At 26.2% G+C, this 21,182-nt stretch overlaps 1 protein-coding gene across 3 annotated transcripts in view; it reads left to right on the top strand.

Moving 5' to 3' along the window:
- Positions 1-4,148: 4,148 nt before the first annotated feature.
- The window catches only part of LOC136076771 (NACHT, LRR and PYD domains-containing protein 3-like), a 61,964-nt gene continuing 44,930 nt past the window's right edge, over positions 4,149-21,182 (top strand). For 2 of the 3 annotated variants that reach the window (XM_065790220.1, XM_065790219.1), the window contains exons 1-3: positions 4,225-4,334; positions 14,707-14,964; positions 17,327-17,374. In XM_065790220.1, coding sequence (XP_065646292.1) covers positions 14,718-14,964; positions 17,327-17,374 — 295 coding nt within the window. In that variant the 5' untranslated portion in view covers positions 4,225-4,334; positions 14,707-14,717. Of the gene's footprint in view, positions 4,364-14,706; positions 14,965-17,326; positions 17,375-21,182 lie in introns of all 3 variants that reach the window. The other variant, XM_065790218.1, reaches the window with a different exon arrangement.

Here is a 21,182-nt window from a genome sequence, read left to right as displayed (position 1 = left end):
AAACAATATTCTCGATTTCTTTCCATATTCTCGATTTCTTTCCGCACAACGCACAGTGGGCGGAATTTCAAAAAACCTGGCCAAAAGTCAAAAAATGATTATAATTAATGGAAAATTTCTGTAAAGCATTTTTTTGAATCCCCAACTTTGAATTTGACATAAGTGTACCAAAATTCAATAATGGTAGATCCAAAATGGCGGTGTTTTAAAAACATTAATCATTAGAAATGCCTTTGGGCTTTCTTGTTTAACCAATTAGTTCTAATTCGATATTTAAGTTCAATAGACTAATGTATTATTTACATTACATATATAAGCATTATATATAATACCGATATATAATGTATTATGACTGTATTATTATACCGCAATGTTAAAAAAAATAAATTGAAAAATTCATTATTTATTCTACTTATTTATTTGTTCAAGGAAAACAAGGAAAACTGTTATTTGCATCATTTATCATAATTGTTTCATTTATATTACTTTAAAATAAATCACCACTGTCATCTGAATCATTTATTGTTGAAATATTGTTGATAAACTCAATCACAGACGAATGAGTTTCAGAGTTTTCGTTAATCTCCGAAGGTAACATTTGTAAAGCTTGAGAAGACAAAGATCTGCTAACTTTTGCATGAGATTTTAAAAGTGAAGATATTGCAGGATCTGACGAAACCAGAAGTCTGCAAAAAACGTCATGCATTGTATTTTTTCTGGAATTTTTCCTGGAGAAATCTTCGCGATATTTTTTTAAGTCTTTGTTTCTCGATTCCTGTGCATCCTCAGATAGTTGTCCTATGGGTAGTATTGCTGTTTTTGTTATTAAGGCTCCATGAATAAGTACTTTGTGTACTGTTGTAGGCATGTTGTACCAAGGATACTTTTCAACAAAAAGTAGTGCAGTTTCGGTAAAATAGTTATCGAGTTTGTCTGCGTCTATAGGAAAGCCACTAGATAATACCTGTAAAATTACATGAAACCGATTTATTAGTTCTAAATCCACTCCTAGAATATCAGCAGACACTTGTGAGTTTTTAAAAAATCTTCGAGCTGTATTTCCGTCATTTGTATTACCGCATCCTGGTTTCGGTCGATCAACTATTAACCCTAGCTGCAGCTTAAAAGCATTCTGGATTAACAATTTTTGTTGTAATATTATACTTTTTTCAATGTCAAAACGTGCTTGCCATTTTTTTATTCCAAGTTTATACCCAAGATGCAAAAAACATTCAAAAAAGCGAATCCATGCGTGCAACGTTGATAAACCGTATTCCAATTTTGATTCGTCAACTTTTATTTCTTTAACGAAGTTGATATTATTGAATTGACTCGAAGTAGCAGAACACAAATAACACCGCATTGTTGATTTCGTCAATGTTATTGCATTGCAAACTTTTCCGTCAATCATTGTCATAACCAATTTATAATGTATTTTAATTTCTATTTCATGTTGAACAATGATGAGAGGAACCAGTGATTTAATTTTATCTTCAATATAGTCTTTTTCATTAATGCTTGTATGGACATTTTCGTGAAAAATTGAAGTCTGATAGGTCGGCAAAATCGAGTAGATGAGGGTGTCCTATTTTTCCTTAGAATAATATCTTGACCTAAAACTGAATTTGTACACAAAAGTTGTAATGGTACAAGAGAAGTCAGAAAAACATTTGCATCTGAGTTTCTTCCATCGGCAAATCTCTGTTTATATTGACTATGACCGGAACTGCCATCAAACCCCCACTTAAGAATTAAAATAAAGTTTGATAAAATATTTACATTCAAGGAGTCAATTACATTTTGTTGAGTTTTTATAATTCTTAAACAAGTGTGGTTTAATAAAGATTGCAGTTTTACTTCGGCGCTTATTTCAGTTACCGTTATATCTTCAGGGTAACACATTTTCTTGGCTTCTTTAAGTTTTTCGTAAGATGGTAAAAAAGAAGAGCTATTCGCAATTGCAACACTTCTTATAATGCAATATTGATGTTTAGAAAGCTTTGCTTCCATTAGTATAGAAAGAGCTGTTTCAGCACATAGTTCAGATGTTTGTGAAGTTTGGGACAATTTAAGGCTCTCTATATAGTTTGCGACTCGGTATTGAATTGTGGAAGGTAAATCTTTAACTGTAACTCCGGCATTGCATGCTCCTGAAGCCCGAAGACTCATCTGAAAAGCAAATGCTAACTCGGATGAACTAAATGTCGAACGCATTTCCTCTGTTTTCAAAGGTGGTCGACCCATTGCACTATGGCTTTTTCTCTCTTTATTTCGTGCTTGAACAATCTGAAATTATTTAAATGTTTAGTAAATATAAAAAAGTTTAAAACTTTAATAGAGATAAGCATTAAATAACTTACACAAATATTTGTTGAGGCTTTTAACCAAGTGTCATGTGTCTTCAAAAATATTATTTTTGTTCGGTTACTACTTTTCCATTTTACTTTTAATTTTGTCAATACATTTTTTAGTTTCTTTTTATCATCTGTTGAAAATTGGAAACAAATTTTTCTTCTTAGACACAACTGTGATTGCAAAATATTAAGCTGGTCATCTAGATCTGAGGATAACTCGTTTTTTAAAATATCAAAAATTTCAATTCGAGGAATTTGCAAATGATCTTTTTGTGAACCTTATATATTAATTGAAAATATAATAATTGAAAAAATCATTAAAAAATTATAACTTTACTAAACTAATTAAAAATAAAGTAAAAAGTAATCGAAAATATATTATATTATAAAAATTCGATATATAAGAGAAAGGTAAAATATACTGTTAATCATATGATTGTATATAGATATAGTTATTATGTTTTTTGAGAAACTGATTTTGTAAAATTCAATAAAACTATACAAAAATCGTCGTAGCTGAGGTAAAAAAGACGTCGTAACCGAGGGGGTTTGTCTCCCCCCCCCCCCTACACTCTAACTTCAAAATCTCATTCATGTGTGCTACTAATTTTTTTGTAGTTTTATTGCACTTAACAAAATCAGTTTCTCAAGAAACATAATAACTATATCTATATACAATTTGACTGATTTTGTAAAGAAAACAAAACACCGCCATTTTGTTTACTAAAAAACACGACTAGTACTACACAATATAAGTTAATGAAGTAATAGGCAAAAATAGGTGCCTTTTCTTTTAATCAATCTTTAGAATACACTTTTATGAACAACATCCAAATTATAACTAAGCGGAGTCTCGCGGGTTCACTACTTTTTCAATGCTTGAAAAATAGGTTAAAGAAAATAAATAAACTTTATTCTGTACTTTTTTGTTCGCACTTTTCGCATAAAATTTAGAGAAATAATATAAAACTTTTTACTAAAATATTATATAAATACCTTGAATAGTATCGTCCATAGTTAGTTTTTTAGTAACGATAAATAACTTTTTTGTAAACGATACTTATTTGACCACTTTTTTTTTTTGTTTTTAAAATGCCTATTAAGTGTTTTTAATAACAGATGTTTAACTGCGTAGATTTAGGTAACTTTAAAATTTATACAATTTTTTCTTATACAATTAAATGCAACAGGGCTTTGTTTATGTAGTTTCAAAATAATAAAATCACAATAGTGATTTTTTTTTTTTTTGACTTTTGGCCAGCTTTTTTGAAAATTAGCCCACTGTGCAACGGCTCAAAAATACAAAACAAAAAATTAAAAAAAAAAATGTAAAATTAAAAATACAAAAAAATTAAAAATTAAAAAACCCAAAAAAATTAAAAATGCAAAAACTAAAAAAAATATATATATATATATTTAGAGTCGAGATTTTTTTTGGATAAATCAATATTAAATTTATGTGAAAAACCTTAATATTTAACACGAATGTTATAAGAATATATAAAAACGGAAATATATAAACAAAGAGGAAAAAATGTAAAACTTATTGTATGCTGTATATGTTTATTTATTATGCAGAAATATTATATAAAGTTTGTAAATATTTATTATTTTGTAATAAAAAAAAAAAAGTTATAAAAAGCAAAAATAATTTTTTAAAATTATTTTCGCTTAAAAGTTTTATTAGCAAACATGCGCTAGTATGTCGGAAAAATAACAACTTTACTTCGGGATCCGGTATTAGAACAATGACCACGGTCATCTTTTTCTAACCAACTCGGAAATCACCTAGTTAAGTCCAGGGTGATGGACCGGATAGATTTTCAGACAAATCGCAGCAAAGTGTAATCTGAGAAAGATATTAAATAAATTTGTAAATAAATGGGTGTGTGGCATTGTTTTAAAGTCAAGTAACTGTTGTGAGTGAAAATAAAGTATTATAGACTTTCAGCCCTCTTTAAGATTTTATCTTACAATCGAGTATGTTTTTTTTTTAATATTTAAAGATTGTAAATTTTGGATGTTTTATGTTTTCAATACATTTAATATATATACATATATATATATATATATATATATATATATATATATATATATATATATATATATATATATATATATATATATATATATATATATATATATATATATATATATATATTTATATATATATATATATATATATATATATATATATATATATATATATATATATATATATATATATATATATATATATATATATTTATATATATATATATATATATATATATATATATATATATATATATATATATATATATATATATATGTATATATATATATATATATATATATATATATATATATATATATATATATATATATATATATATATATATTTGTTTGTGTGTGTGAGGTGTGAGGTCCTTGAAAGAAAACTTAATCTTAGAAAGTAAGTTTTGTTGTACTATATCTGATTATCTGCTCTACAATACTGAAGCAGTCTTAAGTTATGTTACAAAAATTGCATGGAAAAGTGCATTTGAAAGAGTAGGTGTTACTGGTAAGGATAAGAGTTAAGGAAATTTCGCTGTAAAAGTTTTTTTTAAAGAAAGTTATATAGAAAATAAATCATTAAAACAAGATCTTGTTAAATACATTTTTAAATATATACTTAGATTTCTCTATATATATGAGGCTAAAACAGCTGCTAATAAATTCACATGAAGTACTTAATGGTTTAAGAATGTTCCTGCTGTTAAAGGAACTTGCTTATATAAAGGGACTAACATTATTTCTCAATTATGCTGTTTAAAAGCTTATGTAACACCCAACAGAAAATTTGAAATTTTTGACATGTAAGGCTATTCTTTTGACATTTGACATTTTTGACATGAAAGGTGCTTGCTTACACTAAAGTCAATAAATATTGACATAAATTTACTAAATTGCTTGTTGGGTATTAGTGTATTATATTGTTATATTTTTCCAAGAAAGATAACAGTTCTTAAATGTGATTCTGTTTGTGTCAACTGTTTACAAAATGCTGGCGATAATTTCAAATATTGAATAACACCTGATATCTATTAATATTTAGTAGTGATATAATTGCCACATTATATAAGCTTTAAATGAAAAACACGAGAAGGCTTTATTTTATCTTATTAAAAAAACTTAAATAAATTATCATATGTTGCTTTTTATTTTCAACTAATTATCTATTAGAAGTTGAACTAGATATATTATAATAAGCTGCTTGTAAATTGTTGTGACACTTCATCGCATCAAACCAATGCGACGACGAGTAGTCTATTTTGACCATTTGTAAATTAAGGGTGGCCACCCTAATGTGTTTTTAAGGTTATAATTTCTAAACCGTTGCACTTGAAAGTAAAAAATTTGTAATGCGCATAATAATATGTAAAAATTAGGAAAATCATAGATGGTGCCCCACAAATTTTGTTTAAATTGGTAGAAATAAAATAAAAATTACCAAAGTTTTATTCCAAATTAAAAACATATGAGAAGTGTTTTAGAAATTGAGGAGGATGTGTAGTGGCTTAACACACTTGAGTATTAAAAATGTTTAATTCTTATAAATAAATTTATATTTATCAAATCAAGTGATGTTAGTTTACAATTTAAAATGGATAAAATCAAAATTATGTTTTTCATGAATTTATATGTATAAGTAATGTAACATCAACTTATGGGAGGGCATGTTTAACCCCTTCTTGTCCCCTCCCTCATTCTAAAAATGAACAAAAAAGATTTCAAATTAAAAAAAAAGTTAAAATACAAAAAACTTTAATTTGTGAATGAAAAGCCAACGAAATGAGAATCTAAATTTTTTTGAAAATGAGAGATCTCTCTTGTTTTCTTTTATAAAGTTTTTCATATATCAGAGTGGGAATACTTGATATTATCCTATTAATGACAGAGTTTTTCAACCAAAAGTTTTATCTGATATTATGTTATCTAAATCACAAGTTGCTTTGTTGATAATTTATATGAAATTTTAAATTTTGTTGAAAGAATACTCACTCTCACTCTAACTTTTATATTTATTTTTCATCCATTTTTTGGCATTTACTTAACTGCCAACTTGTAAGCTCTTCCTGTAAATCAGTATGTATTAGTCGACTTATCATTTTTTTATCGGTCATTTGAATAGACCATACAGCTACATTTTCTTTAGATATATGAATTTACCTGTCCAGATACACCAGCATTCTATTAATTTTGTTTGTGCAAAATATAACAAATTGATGCATTAAGTTATCTTTTTTTGGTATGGCTAATTATTCTCATTAATTTTTCATTATCTATATTGTAAAACTTTGAACTTGCTGGCTACTCTTTAAGAATTTTGATAGTCAACTTGTTTCTCCGCACAGCAGCCTGTTCGTCGAGGTTCGTGCTTCAGAGTTATAGAGTTGAGAGAGGGTTCTAACCACAAAAGTTGCCACCTACACTGTAGTGGCCTTCTCGGACGTGGGGAGGTGAATAATAAAAAAGTTTACAAAAATAGAAAAAAAAGTTAAAAGGGCAAAATATTGTATTGACAATTGAAGATTTCACTTCAATTAGACTATTAGGAATTATCTTAATATGCTGACCATCAATAAGCTGGCCATCAATAAGCTGACCATCAATAAGCCGGCCATCAATAGACCATAAACTTGTTGTTGGTTTTAAAATTATAGACTCAAAAAATATGATATTCTGCAAAACAGCTGAATTATATTTACAAGTTTTAATTGTTTGCTAAATGTAGCATGTGCAAATAGGACAAGGTAAAAAAAAAGCTGCAATAAAAAATAAAAAACACTGTAATATATATAAAAAATATTTTTATAATAAAGATCCAAAATAAAAAATCTTTTGAAATCGTATTTATGATGAACTCTTATTAAGACCTCTTGATGTCTTTATGCAACAATAATATACTAATCTGAAAATATTGTTGAAATAATAATAGTTGAAATATACTATAAATAAATGAAACCATACCAATACCATACCAAACAAGATTGTCGACTTTTCACTTATTATTATGAAATAATAATAGTTGAAAAGTCGACAATCTGGTTTCCTTATATATATATATATATATATATATATATATATATATATATATATATATATATATATATATATATATATATATATATATATATATATATAAAATATATATATATATATATATATATATAAAATATATAGCTATATTACTATAACTATTTAAATTTATTTTATTTTTAAAAATGCTAATTTTGAAAACTTGTTAGAATGCTTGTATAATGATTAAAGTTTCAAGCCAGTTCTAAAATTTTTGTCCTAGTTGGATCTGCAATTAAAAAACTTTGTTGCAGTAAATATTGATTTTACTGTTAGAAGTGCGTTTAAAAATATATTTAAATTATTTATGGCTTTCTTTTTTTGTTTTTTTTTCGTTTTTGTCTCTTTTAAAAACATAAAATCTTTTTCAGCAATGTAGTAATTATGATGCTCTTACCTTTAACATGGTAATTGAGAAAATCACTGCGTTCAGTTACTGTTGCAGAAAATTATTAACATTTTGACTTTCAAACACCATTTCTCTTGCGATTTCTTTTACAACTTCCTTGATCTCGTTTTATTTAGTCCTGTTACTGTTATTCTAGATGTATGAACCCTTTAAAAATATTTTTACCGCTTAATGATGGGAGATTTTGAAGTATAATCAAAATATTAGTTATATTTAGAATGTGAAAACTTTATTTTTAATTTTAGAATATGGAATATTTTGGTTGTTTTTGATTTCATTTTAATTTGTATGATAATAATTTTAATTTGTATGATAATAATTTTAATTTGCATGATTATAATAATGATTTTTAATGTCATAAAGATTTTATTACAACCTTCATTCTTCCAACCTTCATTCAAACCTTTTTTTACATTATTATAAGTTTTTACTTAAACTTGTTTGTAACAGATCTAAGCTTTCTAATATAGATTTATAAACTTTTTTAACGATTTTTCAAGATTTATAAACGCTTTTCGATCGCTGAAAGTGATCAAAAGCATTGCGAAACTTTTACATGACTTTATTGCAGTTTCTAGCGTTTTTAAGAATCTAATAGTTCTTTTAAAGTTGATATTTTTTCATTAAAATTTTTTTTTTGTCCTATTTCATTTAAAGTTTTATTTATAGGATCTTTTATTTGAAGAAATTGTTTGAGCATGGTTTTCAATGAATTCCACCAATTTCTGACACTATCATCAACTGCATCATCAACATGCGGTAGTGTAACTGCATACATTAACATGTGGTAGAAGTGTAGTGGTAGAGCGCTTGCCTCATAAGTGAGAAGTTCCAAATTCGATCCCCACCACGTCCCTGGTAGTACCGCGCTCAACTTGTTTCTCCGTGCAGGGGCCTTGTTTGTCAAGGTTTGTGTTTTGAAGTTATAGAGTTGAGAAAAGTTTGTAACCGCAACTAAAGTAGCCTCCTTGACTGTAATGGCATTGAAAAGGTGAATTGAAATAAATTTAAAAAAAAAAAAAACTGTCTTGCTCGCTTCCTCATTAACATGTCCTTGTAAGATGATGTTTTTGACTGAAGAGACTGATATCATTTTTATAGTTCTTCTTAGGGCTTTTATAACATCCTGAAAATCTTAAATCAGATCTATGACTTTAATGTTTTTTTCTAGCTTGCAAAAAATGTTTGTAACTTCAAAACTTATTTGTATTCAACTCATTGTTAATGTTTCAACAGATTATAGTTACACTTTGTAACCAAAAGCTTACAAAGTATAAGATCAAAAGATTGTTTCAAAGAGTAGAAAATAATAAACATTTAACAATATAAAAATAAATTTTTACTTTTGATAAATATAATGAAATTATTTGAAAGTTAATTTTTTTAAATAACTATTGTACTAAACTTTCCAGCTTATGATAATCATTTAATGGCTCTTTTATCGTTTATGTTTATACCTGGCTAACATTATTGGATTGGCATTGGACCTATAGGCATTTTGAGTGGTTCATTGGAGTTTTGTTAATCGATTACTTAGTAGATTATTAGTAGTATACGCTATAAGTTGCTAGCCAATAATTTTCCAACAATGATATAGTGGCATTTTCGGCAACTGCTACTAATAGTCCACTAAGTAACCGATGAGCAAAACTATAGTGAACTGCGTAAAACAACTAAATAGTTCCACTAAAAATCTGCTATAGAAAGTTTGCTAAGTTGTTTTTCCCTTTTTGACCGAAGGAAAAACAATGTTTTATTTCATTAAAAAGTATCAGGATTGTCAAATATTCTATAGAAATTATCTGGATTTGGAAATAGTCAAAATTGGCAAATTATCCGGATAATCAGTTATGCAGATATCTGGATTGGAAACCTACCTGCAACCACTATTGAGTTGGGAGTTGCTAGAAAAAGAATAGATTTAAAAAGCAAGGAAATGGTTGGCTAAAGGCTTGTAAAGTTGGAGTTTTTAAAGCATGCAGTGACAAATACAGTAAAATAATGAGACTTTGCTGAATGACTAGTCAAACGAGAATGAGTTTTGGTTGATGAAACTAGAGCTGATAGCTCCTTTAAGCAGTGAACATGATAGTATTCATAGAAAAATGAAAGTGATGGAACTTTACGACAATGGGAGAGAGGCTCAAGCTTTGCAGATAGTGCAGGTTCAACTATGTTTACAATGCAATTTTGGACCTTTTCTAGAAGAGAAAGAGCATCATTAGAAGAACTTGCTCAAATATGACAACAGCATTCCATGCAGGGGTAAACAAGAGATTTGCAGAGGTAGAAGATTGAATCAGAAGTAAGAAAATGGCAAGCACAATAACGATAAGCAACCTTAACAGATGTTAACTTAGCAATTGATTGTATATATGGTTTCCATTAGAGGTCAGTAGTGAACAATAATCCAAGAAGATGTAAAGATGAGGACTCAGTTAGATATAAAGTCATCATATTTTACAGAACCTTTGCAAGTTCTAGTAAAATGTCCTAGAGTGTCTGTAGGTGGCTTTTTCATGAAGGTATATACTTTAACTTTGAAAAAAAATACAGAGTTTTATAGGTACATGTTTAAAAATTTTAAACTATTTATTTATTTAAGCTTTATATATGGTTCGAAAGAGCTTTGAATTTGTAATAAAATGGTGAAAACCTTGTGCAAAAAGAATTATTATAAAAAAAGTTATGCTCATTTAAGTAGCATTGTTTTTTATGAAGCATTGCTGAAAAAATATGCAACTTATGTATAACAGCAGCTTTGTAATAGAGTCATTGTTACTTTGGGAACAATTTTGCATAGTGAAATGTGCAAAATGATTTTAAAATGTTATTAAAAAACTTTCGAATTAAAATAACTAAATATTTTTAATGGTTAAAACGTAATAGTGAAATTTATAACTAAGTTTTATAAAACATACATAAAAAAAAAATCGCATTATTTTGTGATATTTACAATAATTACATATATTTATTTACATATATATATTTATTTAATTACATATATTTATTTACAGATATTTACAATTATATATATATATATATATATATATATATATATATATATATATATATATATATATATATATATATATATATATATATATATATATATATATATATATATATATATATATATATATATATATATATATATATATATATATATATATATATATATATATATATATATATATATATATATATATATATATATATATATATATATATATATATATATATATGGTTAAGGGTGTATATAATTATTTTATTAAATATGCACCAAGGCTAGATTTTCTATAGCGTATAGGTGAACTTTAAATTCATTAAAAGCCTTTGCGTTTTCGCCTTATTTTTATCGTTACTAATGAATTTCAATGAAAGATATATATTCAAAAAAGACATATATGCATATATAGCATCGGAAAAGGCATGGCATTTTAGTGGGGGCCGAAGTACAAGATAATAGTCATAAAACACCATATAGTTCAACTAAAAACCTACAAAAAAATATCCATCTAAACAATGGAGGGGGGGGGGCATGTCAATCTCTTTCATTTTCCCTTCCATAGTCCATTTATCTATTTAACTTTATATAAATTCCAACAAACCACAAAAATAAAAAATAATTTTTTCAAAAACATACTTCTTTAACAAAAAATTTAGACTAATTTTTGCTTTTGAGTAATATTATGTTATCACCATATCACCACTTATTATTTCTGCAGAAAGTTGATATTTGCTCACATAATACTTAACACCATCATCATCTTCATTCTCTTTCGGTTTCCAATAAGAAACTATATATACATCACTTTTCTTTTTTTTAATGCTAACAATTCTGCCATAATATACATCTTGGCTGTTAGTGGCATTATCAAACCAAATGTGGCAAATACTTCTTCCAATAGAAGCTCCAATAAGAATTTCTTCAATATCTGAGGCCTCTTTATTTTCTAGGTCAGGAAACATTTTTTTTAACTGATCAGGCATGCAATTTTTTAATATTTGTTCTACCTTTCTGCGTTCTTTGTCTTTTTTTTTCTGAATTTTATTTGTCATTCATTTTAACAATTCTAACTTCAGATCATTATGACATTGCATATTTGTAAACCACTTTTTTTTTTGGAATAGAGATAGCCCATAATATCAACTTGTTTTGAATATCAGTTAGCTTTTTGCTTAGCAGAGCAGTTGTTTTATTTTTGCAAGCATGAAGTTTTGAAGAAAGAAAACAAAGAGTGGCTTTAGGAGCTTTGTGCTTTGCAGTGCTAAACATACCCATAAGTTCTTCTGAATCAATGTTGTGAAGCCTAGCTGACTTAGTCTGGTCTTTAAGGTGATTATTAGAACTCATTTCAAGTTGCTGCTTGTACTGCCTGTCAATGACGCTAATAACTGCATTAAGATAATCAGCTAATGCTTTACTTATTTCATCAGTTACTGGGCAAAAGCTGATTATTAAATCGAAAACTACATCTTCAATATCATTACGAAAGAAACCAGTTTTTCGTTTAAGTAGATATAAAGGATTCTTGCTGCTCTCAATAAGAGTGTTCCGAACATCTTTTACTATCTCAAATATGTAGTCAAGTCCCGTATCAGGTGCAAATAAAGTTTTGTCATCCAAGGACCAGAAAGTAACTTTCCAATTAAAGTTAAAACACAAAACTCACAGATACCTAAGGTGGAAAAGTTAATTAGTAACAATGAAAAATTTTTGTTTATAATAGTCTTTACTCCTCGTTAATCTTGCAAGTGTCATTACTATTTGTAACGCCAAGCCAGAACACAGAAATATCTTCAATGTGACTTAACGATGGATCAAAATACCACATGTGTGAAAAAGCATATGTAGTCTGTTCCCTCTATAGCGTGGTAGCAATCCTCTGGGTAACCATGTTGGTCCAAAAAAGTTACAAAACTCTTTGGATCACCTATGAATATCATAAAGAAACTTATTATTTTACAATTTTATGAGTAATTTATTATTTTACTATTTTATGAGAAATTTGAAAAAGGCATTATTTTTTAAGCAAGTCGTTCTATTCATATGATGTATTCATGATGTGGTGTGAATGAAATGAATGTATTACTATTATTTTTTAGCTGTATCAACCAAATTTAATATTTACTTGACACAGTTTCAAGATTTAACTCAAATAACTTTAATTTTTTAATAAAAGTTTTTGTTAATTTTTTAATTTATTTTATCTAACTTTTAATAATCCTTAGTTTGTATAAAATGAGACAAAAGACTTTTGTCTCTTGTGTGTGCATGTTTGTCACAATATCATTATTGATATTTCTGATTAAATCATCTTTTTTACAATCTTGTTTGAAATTTTTTACTATTAAAAATAAGTAATTGCTATTATGTGGTTTATTTATGAAGTGTTAAAAATTAGGTCACAATTAAGTTGTTAAAAAATTATTCAATTTTGTTTTCTAAAATTAGTTTTACTATTTTATATTTTAGAAAATTGTTACTTGTTTAGAAAAAACTCTAAACAAGTTGTAATATGCCTGAACAGAACGGTTTTTGAAAAATGGAGGTTTAAATCCTGCAGTTTTCAAACATATAATTTAGAAGTTACTTTCACCTTGTGTAAAACTTGCAGAAACTACTCAGAGCTTTTAAAAATTGTCAGAATAAAAAAAAAGACTGCGCTAAATTAACAACATAAACATTCATAAGTGAAACACCATTCTTAAAGTATTTTTTCAGACTATATTTTACATTCTTATTCGCATGTGGCAGCTGTCTTAAGATTGAATGAAGTTAAAAAAAACTCCTGATGCTTTCAACATCTATTTAAACCCTATGCAAGGCAGCTAGATGTATTGTAATGATAATGGTGCACATTATCAACACATTAAACACATTTTATAGTAAATTCATAAGTTTTCTATATACTTACATTAAGTTAAATAGCTACATTTTAAAAATAATTATTGTCTAAAACAATGTTCTAATAAAGCAATGTTTTTTACAATTTTAAATCATTAATTCTTTTCTAACAGAATGCAAAAAATCAAAAGCTATTTTTTGCCAACTTGCTGTCGGCTAAGTACTGTTTCTAAGAACAAATTTTGCAGGCTGAATATATAAGTATAAGCTATGCAGTTGCTTCCTCCTGTATAAATATAAGTAAGTAGTTGCTTTATCCTGTTAATAAACCCATTAACAGAATACATTATCACATTCAATGCACAAACGCGGCAATCTTGATATTTTACAGATCCTGTTGTACTATGATATTGAGTGTATGTTATTTGTACTCCTTTAGTTATGCAATTACTTTATTCTGTATAAGTTTAGGTAAGTAGCACCATCAATGCACAAACACTGCAATATTCGTATTTTATATATCCTGTTGTGATATTTAAAGCTGTTATTAGAATCAGTGTCTCCAACACAGAGTTTGAAAAATTATACTGCCTACTAGCTTAAGAAATATTAGCTATACTCTCAATAAGATATAACAGAGAGAGTCTTATAACCATTGAAAAGAGGTACACATGTTAAGTGTATGTTTAGTGTACTCCTTTCTTAATTTAATAAATTAAAAATTTTAAAATCTTAAAATTTGTTCATATAATTAAATTAATTATATTTATTACTATAGTATGCTTCATATTAGATATAACATTATAATATTATTTTAACAGTATATATATATATATATATATATATATATATATATATATATATATATATATATATATATATATATATATATATATATATATATATTTTGTTCAACAATTATTTATAATATTTATTTAAGTTTATAAAATGTTTAAATAAATAAAATTTTATATAAAATTCTTATTTAGTTTTTGAAGATATGGGTTATAAAAAATATAAAGAAGTTTTGCTTAAAATTGCAAATAATTTGTTGGATAAAGATGTTAAAGCAATTAAATTTTATTATTCACAACAAATTGGCTATGGTCATCTAGAAAAGATTGAATCTTCTATTGAATTAATTCAAACTTTAGAACAACGTATGCTTCTAGGGATTGATAACTATGGTGATTTTGTTGAGGTACTCAAAATAATTGGAAGGAATGATCTGATAAACTATTTTTCTGGTGAGTATAATAAAAGTATTATATTGATGCATTACATACATTTGTATGTTACATCTGGTCCGAATATTTATATTTTTGTTTAACCAGTTATTCTTAATTAAATTTTTCAGAAAAAAACAATTTAAGTTTTTTTTTTTTTTTTTTGGTGGATGGGTTTCTACTTAGGGCCAGCAACCACAATCACTTCTACTTCTATTTAAAAATTTTTAAGATACTAAAAAACATAAAAATTAGTTTGATTTGATAATCATTCAATCAATATATTCTGATTTACATGATCTTACAATTCAAGGGTGTTAACAAATTGCATAATTACTATTGATGCGTAAACACCTTATAATAATGATGTTAATAAGAAATAATAACAACTCTAAAATCATAACGTTAACAATAATGATAACATTAATAATAACTATAATAATAAAAATGGTATTTATAACAATAAAAATAATGGTATTAGTAAAAAGAATGATATTATTAAAAATAGTGATGTTATTAAAAATTATGATAATATTAAATTTGACGGTAATAACAATAATAATAATGACAATAATAACGATGGTATATTTATATATATCTATTTACTCATTCAAATATTTTTATGACAAATACACACGTATATTTATATTATTTTTGCTGACCTGATGCCAACCTCTAGCAGATTAAGGTCAGCAAAATATTGCCAACCACATATTTCCTAATTCTGAGGGCTGCACAGACATACATATATATACACACATACATTTATACATGTATACTTATACACATATATCCATACAGATACATAAACAGATATACATACATATATATATATATATATATATATATATATATATATATATATATATACACACACACATATATATATATATACACAAATACATATACATACATGCCCATGTATATACTTATAAATATACATATACACATACTAATACACACATACATTCATACACATGCACACACTCATATACACTTATGCATACATATACCCACACATGCATACGCGATACATATACAGTCATTGTACAATTTAAGTTTAAATTAAAAGAAAAGTTGCATATTGTCAAAATAAGTTTTAATTACTTAAAAATTTGTTTTACTCTGCTTGAGACGGCTTTGCTTTTATTTTTTACAAATAAATTTTCATACCAATAAAAATATTTTTTTGGTTTTCATAGTTTCCAAAGTGGGGCAGGGAGCAAATTTATTAATTTTTTAAAAAAGGTCCTCAATATTTTAAAATTTCTTTTAAAAAAATGGTTTGAAATGGATTTAAAGATAAATTTCTTGAAAAAGAATTGAGAAATAATGAATATGAATAATGAATAAATAAGACCAAATCTTTGAAAAAGACACTTAACTAATTTAAAACAAAGAGAGTTTCATAACATCCTCAACCATGGTACCATTTCTAATTCCTTGTAATCCTACTAAGTAGGGATGGCTCATTTACTTACTTTTTTTTTTACTTACGCGAGAGTATTTGTTGAAACACAGCAGCCATACATGACTAGGTCAAAATCAAAATCAATATTTAAACATAATTCTTATTATATTTACCACCAAATGTTTGACAATTAAAAAATTTTGTCTCAAATGATATCTACTATGTGTGTGCAGAGTTAGAAGGTTGAAAGGTTCTTGATGAAAGAAATGCAAATTGCACATAAAGTAATCAGCAGTTGAGTTATTAAAGCAAAATGGGAAAATGCTAAGAATTGGTTGAGTTGACCCAGAGGACATGCAGATGTTCATGCATGTTTGAAATCAGTTAACAAGCAAAGTATGGCCTAGACAAGTTATTAAGACATCTTTTGAATGTGTGAATTAAATTGTTTTTGTCTGTTTATTTTTAACATTTATAGGGAGTTTTAAAGTAAACAAGTTTTAACAACAAAATATTTATTTGTTGAACAACTTTGTAAGCCATTTTGTACTGCCTAAAATACTAATAAGAAAATTTTGAAGGTTCTATTGCATTCAAACAATGTAAATTCAAACTAAGGATTCTTTGTATAAGCAATAACCATTGCTCTTTTGTAAAAGTTTTGTGTTCCTTTACTTCAAAAAGGATTTTTTTTTTTTTTTTAAAGTCTGTGGCCTAAGTTTTGTGTCATGAATAGTTTTTTTGTGGACTCTGAAGGATCTATGAGAGAACTATATTTACTGACTTTATAAAGTCCTAATGAAGTTTTTTTTTGATACCTTCCTTTTCTTTTAATGGCTTCTTTATCTAAAAATTGACCTTAACATTTTAGATAGGTCTTTATAAGCACCACTAACTGTCTCTGTTTTTTATATATTTTTTACTTTGTGAAAGTTTTTATTTGTTAGGTAATTACTTAAATTTATCATTTAGAAATTTCAATTTTACCTGGAAGTTCTTCCATATTTTCTGTTAACAAAGGTAATTGTAATGTTTATTTTATATAAAAAACTTAGCATTTCTTACTAATAACTTACTAATTTCCAAAATAATTGTTAACAATTGAGTTTTAGTGTGCTTTGTTTGCTTAAAAAGTAAAAATGGTTTCCGATTTATTATAGTGACTATTCATTGTTATTATAACTTTTATTACAATGTAAAATACTATACTTTAAATTTATTATTTTTTTCATGTTCTTTTAAATAAATTTAAACCATGAATATCTTAATCTTTTAAAGGATTAAGATAAATGATTAAGGGTATTTTTTTTCGTGTTCTTTTAAATAAAAATGCGCTCTAAAACCTCAAGTTCAACTTTTTTCATTATGTTTCTATTTTTATGTTTATTTGGTTTCATTAAAAAAATAATTTCCTTTTTTCATAATATATACATTTTTACATGTTGGCCTAGTTAGGTTTGATGTTTTATCATTTTTATAAATTTTTTAATATAATATTATTGGTTTCTTTAAAAAAATTTGAATAAAATTTGTTATAATCATATATCGTGTGATATTATGTTTGTTATTTTTATATATTATATTTGATATCATGTGGTATATATCATATATGATAAAAAAAGAATTCTTTAAAAAACAAAAATCAAGTGATATTTTGTTTTTTCTTATAAAAATAGTATATAAAATATATTTAAAACATAATATATATAAAACTAATGGTTTAAACCAAAACATTTGTTGTTGGTACTACCTTGCTCAGCTAGTTTATCCATGCAGTGGCCGTTGTTTGAGTTTCTTGAGTTTGTACTTTAGAGCTATAGCTTTGAGAGAAGGTTGTTTCAGGGCAATTCTAACATCCAGAGAATGTAACCCAGGTCTCAGATTTTGCTGATTTTTACACCACTCAAAGATTATAATAAGTTATGAAATTCCCAAAAATCATCATCTTATTTTAAACGGTTTCAAACATATAACTGTTTAAACTTTGTTCTGTGTTTAATGGAATGCTGAAAATATGTTTACTTACATAAAATAAACATATAACCAAATATATAGGCCTAATTTTTTATTTCAACATTTGTTTTGAATAATTTGGTTATCACATTACTTTTTGAATAGTTTGAGAATTACATTTAAATATTAATTTTGATTTTGACCTGGTCATGCAAGGCTGTTGTGTTTCAATAAGTATAACTCTCTTTTTTTAAATTAGTTCAGTTTCTTTTTCAAAGATTTGATCTTCATTATTTGTCAACTATTTTCAAGAAATCTTCAAAATGACTTCGCATTTTTTTTTTTTAATTTTAAGATATCGAGGACCTTTTTTAAAAAATTGATAAATTTGTCCCCTGCCCCCACTTTAAAAACCATGAAAACCAAAAAAACATTTTTATTGATTATTCATTAAAATAATTTAGTTATTACAGAGTTATCACAATAAATTGGATTGTGGAATTTCCTGAAACAGAAATAAAAAGCACTGTCAAATGTACATCATTGGTAGATAAAGTTTAAAATATTGGTAGATAAAGTTTAAAAAAAAAAAAAACATCTATGTTTTTTATTTTTGTCTAGTTTTTATTAAATATTTTATTAAATTTTTATTGCTATACTAAACAAGTTTTGACTTAATAAATTAATTTTAATGAATAATAAAAGTTGTTTTTTATTGACAATTGGTTAAGACAATGTTAAAAATATTAATATTTAATAAAAAAATATATTAATTTTTAATATAGTTTTAATTTAACATTTAATAAAGTTGTTTATTATTTTATTACTTTATTATTTTATTACTTTCTACATTATATATGCTACAACAAGTTTTATATAATAAGAGAATTTATTATTTTATTTAGTTTAGCATTTTATAGTTTATAAGATTGAGCTTAAAAGATAATTCACAATTAAAATGAATGTTAGATTCTGGCTATGATTATGCAGCAGATATGAACAATCTACTTCTGTTTTTTTACCTTAAAATATTTTAAAGAAACAGTTCTCGCAACAATTGCAAAGGGATTTCCTTTAAGACAACATACTGCAATAGTGCCAAGTGTTATTGCTATTTCCAGGAGGTGATGTTACTAATGTTGCACAGTCTTATTCAAGTGTATTAAGAGTTGTGGATGAAGTTGTAACGAAAGGAGGAGAAATGATTATAAAACACACTGATCATTTGCACTCATAATTTGGCATAATAAACCTGCTAAACTTTTTTAATCAATAGACAAGTTAAGTTTAATATTTTTGTCCATATGTAATAAATGGGGAGAGATAAGGAAGGAGGGAGAGGGGGTCTTAAAAAACAGGTGGGAATTTTTTTTATCTATTTCTATAAGTTTTTCTAATTTTTTAAGCCCCAAACTGGTCTCAATAATTAGAAAATAATGAGTTTTTTTTTTGTTCATAAGTAAAAATTAATAAACAGGGAGTGGAGGTCTTAATAAACTCAAGGTTTGTGGAAAATTTTACCAAAATTTAATAAACATCAATTTCGGTGTATTAAGGCCTCTAAAAGTAACACCTTTTTTTTGTAACAACTCTAAATAAACTATTTAATACAACATCTTTTTTACGATCATTATTTTGTAACTAAATTCACCTTAGTAAAATTGCAATAAAGATTGATTGTTTTTCAGTTTTCAGTCAAATTTCAGTTGCATGTTTAAAAAAAAAATATATTAAGTCATTTTATTGGATTTCTTGCTTCAAAATATGTAAGTATGCATTTTTTTAGCATTCCATTAAACAGAACAGAAAAAAAGACCAATACCATTTTTTTAAATGGTGGGTTTTCCTTGGTTCAAGGCAAAGTATAAATAATTATATCTTTAAAACTGTTAGGAAGATTCTCATAACATATTAAAATTTTTGAGTGGTGTGAAAATCAGTAAAATCTGAGACTTGCTTTTTCAAAAAAGTTGGATGTTTTAATATGGAATTGTCCATCAACATTAAAAAGTAGTGTTCTTGGAGTAAGTTCTTTACTGGAGTAGCCACCTTGATCTTGAGGTGGTGGGGGTAGTTGGATGGGGAGGGGTTTAGAGATTGGGTTAGGGATTGGATTTGTAAATACAAAAAAAAAAGTTGTGAATTCACTAAGTAGTTTAACTTTCATATATGTAGTGTTACCACAATTTTGTTTCAATAATTAACTATGAAAAAATTTTTAAATTTTTGAGCAAGATAAGAAGTAGAATACACACTTTTATTTATAGAAAGCTGGTATAAGATTATAACATTTTTAATTATAATTATAACATAAAAATTTGATGATGTTTTATTTAATTTAAGAATACCTTAGTTTTTTTTTTTTCATGTTGTTAGTATCACATCCAACATTTCTGGGGTCAAGGAGTTGTGAGAATTATTGAATTATTTTTTCATAAAGTTCTGTACGTAAGCAAATATTTAGAAATTTTTTTCCTTCCTTTCCTTCTATCCTCATTGTATAAATGTTAAGTGACTATAAACTATATATGTATGGTATATGACTAAATTTTTTTTTTTTTGCCAAATTATTTTTTTGAGTCATTTTCATACAAGTTGTTCAATATTTCAGAAGCCTGGTTTTTGTTTTGAAAATTAAGTCACTGGGGGGCCAGGGGCACGTGCACCCTTTCATGGTCTCCCCTGCATACAATGTTCTAGGTAAAGAGGGGTGCAGGAGTTTACATCAAAGACTATTTTAGTCGATATTTTGTTGTTGGCAATGTCATTTATTTCTAATGTCATGTCATAGTTGTTGGCTTTTCTAAATGTTGAGAGTCATTAATTTGATTCTTTTCAAGTTGTGTACATGTTTGCTTGGTAACAGTTTTAGAAA

This window comes from Hydra vulgaris, chromosome 02 (assembly GCF_038396675.1).
Source record: "Hydra vulgaris chromosome 02, alternate assembly HydraT2T_AEP".
In the NCBI taxonomy this organism is placed as follows: domain Eukaryota; kingdom Metazoa; phylum Cnidaria; class Hydrozoa; order Anthoathecata; family Hydridae; genus Hydra; species Hydra vulgaris.
Note: the sequence above shows the minus strand (reverse complement) of the source record. Positions and strands in the feature narration are given on the sequence as shown.